Source organism: Pinus tabuliformis, chromosome 6, assembly GCF_031772625.1.
Source record: "Pinus tabuliformis cultivar Carrire ecotype Pingquan chromosome 6, CPIR1, whole genome shotgun sequence".
In the NCBI taxonomy this organism is placed as follows: Eukaryota; Viridiplantae; Streptophyta; class Pinopsida; order Pinales; family Pinaceae; genus Pinus; species Pinus tabuliformis.
The window spans coordinates 50,115,144-50,118,631 of NC_142292.1; the positions used below are offsets into that span (position 1 = coordinate 50,115,144).

Genomic DNA, 3,488 nt, shown 5'->3' on the forward strand with positions numbered 1-3,488 from the left:
TATTTTCGTATGGAATTGAATCATACTCCTGCACACTGTAACATTCATATATATCAACCTGTAGAGGCTTTAATAACACCTGGTATTCTGGTTAGTGATTTTATTGGACCTCATGTGCATATCCTACATGCACAGGATGGACTATTCATATGTTACAGGGTATTATTCTTATTATTTAGGGTGCACATCTTCAGGTGCTCAAGAACGATTACTAGAACAGTCAGTTAATTCTGCAATTTAAAGGATGAAAAAGGAGGTTATAGGAGTCTAGTTTTGGTTCTCATCCACAATGTCACACTAGTCTGCCTGGGCATGGTTCTCATGGTTTAATAGTGACTTGAGGAGTCATAATACCACAGATCACTAAACACGAACAGCTAAGGTAGCCCAAGGACAATAGCCATCTTTACACATTAATTAACAGGTCTTACATTAATTATCCTAGGGGGTTTTAATACTTCCAAATGCTTAAAAAACAGTTAGCAGAGCATTCACATTACACATTCCAGCAATCTTTTCTATAAACCAACCAAATGCAGTCAGGAGAGCCCTCCTTTTAAACTATACAACCTTATTGTTAGTATGATCAACCTTATTTTAATATATAGTGTGACAAACCGTATGTGACAGGCAGGTGGAAAACTTTTCTCGCAATTGACTAAGCGACGTCCTATGAGCCAGACTTGAGACGGAAACCCTCGTCAGAAGTATATGCTTGGCTCTTTTCCAAACAAATGAAGAGTCAATGAGGTTTTGTGTAATCACTTCTGGTATCGTATTGGGTTATTGTTAGAAGCGATAATTGGATTCGGATTCTCATCGAGTGAGTTGTTCTGCTTTCTCAATTTGAGAGGGTTTGTTTGGAGGGAAAAATGAAAGAGGACATACAAGAATAGTGAGGGGAAAGATGCAGAGGAAGAGGATTGAGAACATCGCCAGCAGGCAGGCTACATTTTCCAAACGTAGGTGGATTGCTGAAGAAAGCTTACGAGCTCTCGGTGCTCTGCATTGCAGAAGTTGAACTTGTGATTTTCTCCCCAGCAGGAAAGCTCTATGAACTGTTTTTTAGTGCAAATCCTACTATTTTGATTCTAATAATCATGGCTATGCAAACCTCATGAGATTCTTACTAATAACCCCGGTGGTGCAAGCCCTAGTAAGCTCGATGTTGAAAAACTTAGTGTAAAACCTCCAAATCGCTGGTTTTGTTGTAGTGCTTATTGGAGAGTATATAAAAAATTTCACACCTTTTTATGAGATATGGGAGGAAAACATGTTAAAGATTTTTAATAAATATAAAATTTCCAAAATGATGCTAGTTACGTGTGATTCTTTTTTCATTGTTTGTGATTATGAAAAATGAAACTCAATGTTTTTTCATTAGTGCACACATATTTCATTATATAATTGCATATAGAAAAATCATTCCAGAGCCGATAACAATAAAAGTGAAGAATTTATGGTCCAACGTTATATTTAAGGGAGATGTTTAAGGATGATGTTTGAATTTTGTTTTTCATTTTAAGACATTTGGAGCAAATATTAGGAAGGACTTTGAGAAAGGATTGTCCTTGATTTTCGAAAATGGAGTTGTTCCTTTCCAGCCATATGCCCCAAGTGACCATCAAAGGGAGAGCTCATATGTTTTTTGGATGTTTTCTTTATAGCCATTTTTTTACACATATCCATAGAGTCCCCATGCCATTGATGTGAATTACTTGTTCGGTTTTTTTTAACCAAAATTTTTAACCAAACAAGAAAAATTTAAAAAATGCCTCAAGATCAAAGACTGAAACAAAGACCTATTGACATACCTTTTAAAGTATGGAAAGAACTTGTAAAATCATATGAGAAGTTGGATGCACAAAGAAAAGCCGACAATGAGAGCATTCAGGTATTGAATTTTTCATTAAACATTATTTAGAATGTATTAATACTTATAAGTATCTTAGACATGTATTTGTGTGAAAATAAATTGAATTGGTTTATGTTTAAGGACAAGGCATCCAAGGCGAGGTTAACCAAGACAAAAGTCACTCATCGTAGTGGCCAGAAAGGTTTAAAAGCACTGATAACAACCTTTGTAAGTATATTAAACATGTGATATTTTTTTAATAAATTTTGTACTAGAAGAAAGTCATTGTTATCTAATTTCTCCCTATTTACTGATTGATAGGAACTAAAATATGGAAGACCTCCAAATCATTTGGAAAAGGAGGTGCTGCAGCAAAAGAGATGGGTTGAATTTGTTGTTTGGATGGACTCTATGGTATGTAATCTTAGTTGGATTTCCAATATACTTTTAAACCATATTTTCATTTTATTTTTTAGTACTATTAGATATTATATCTTACCTCATTTTATGGTTAACATTGTATAACAAAAACATGCGTTGTGTTATGTAATTAATACTAACATGTAATATTGATTTTTTTTGTCAGAATGCTATAGGTAATGATTGCCAAGACGATGATCCAAATTATGTTCAACATATATCAGGAGATGATGAGGATGAGGATGAGGATGATGGTGGTGAAGGAGGAGATGATGATGATAGTTGCGGTGTTGGTGATGATGTGGATCAGAGTAATGAGGATGGTCAAGATGATCATGAGGATGATCTTGGTGGTGGTAGCTAGGCATGCACATGCATTGTTTTTTATGAGAAATTATTGTGTAGAATGACATTGCTATGTTTAGATGGGTGTTGTGAATTTACCCTATATCAATAAGACATTTTGATTTTGTAATCATATGATGAGTTTGATTTATGTATGTTGTTAATTTATCGTAGAATAACGATATTCATGAAATATTTTGATTTGTTGATCATATTTGAATTTTACTTGTTTTGATTAAAAATAATACTGATTTTATTAGTATTATGTTGCTATTTTATACATGTTTTGAAAATTGTTAATGACACATTGTTATTTTTTTGGATGGATGTTGTCAATTTCTCTTAAATTTCTTTACAAATGATTTTTAATTGTGATATCTGCTTTAATGATATTTAGAAACTATCATATATTTCACTATGAATCTATAAAGGGGGTCATATATGTAAAGAAAAATATACTCTATATAAGAAGTCAAATGCGGATGTAACCATGGATGCAAAATTGAAAGTAAAATTGGATGTTAAACTAGGAATTAATACAAAATGCAAACAATTGACATACAAAGTGTTTTAAATTAGAAGTGAGAAATTGTGCAATAGTTGACACAAAGAAGGGAACAAAACATGGCATACAAAAGGATATCAAATTATTCTCAGTGGAAACAGCCTTTGGACTATGAAAATACAGCATTCAGATGCAGGGGATGTCAACAAACAGGTCATCTGTTCAATACATGCAAAAGCCTCAACAAGAGCAAGCCACAGCAAAGAAAGGCCAAAGGTTGGCAGAATATAGATGATGCAAAAAAGAAGAGAGCCGCGGAAAAGAAAGCCCCTTCGGTAACAGAAGACGAAGAAACAGAAGCAG

General features: G+C 33.8%; 1 protein-coding gene across 1 annotated transcript; it reads left to right on the plus strand.

Moving 5' to 3' along the window:
• Positions 1 to 2,673, plus strand: LOC149257155 (uncharacterized). The gene is made up of 3 exons (XM_089369309.1): positions 1 to 2,083; positions 2,177 to 2,269; positions 2,442 to 2,673. Exons 1-3 carry the CDS (start codon positions 1,955 to 1,957, stop codon positions 2,637 to 2,639), a joined length of 420 nt encoding a protein of 139 aa, XP_089225435.1. The 5' UTR covers positions 1 to 1,954; the 3' UTR covers positions 2,640 to 2,673.
• The last annotated feature ends 815 nt before the right edge of the window (positions 2,674 to 3,488 follow it).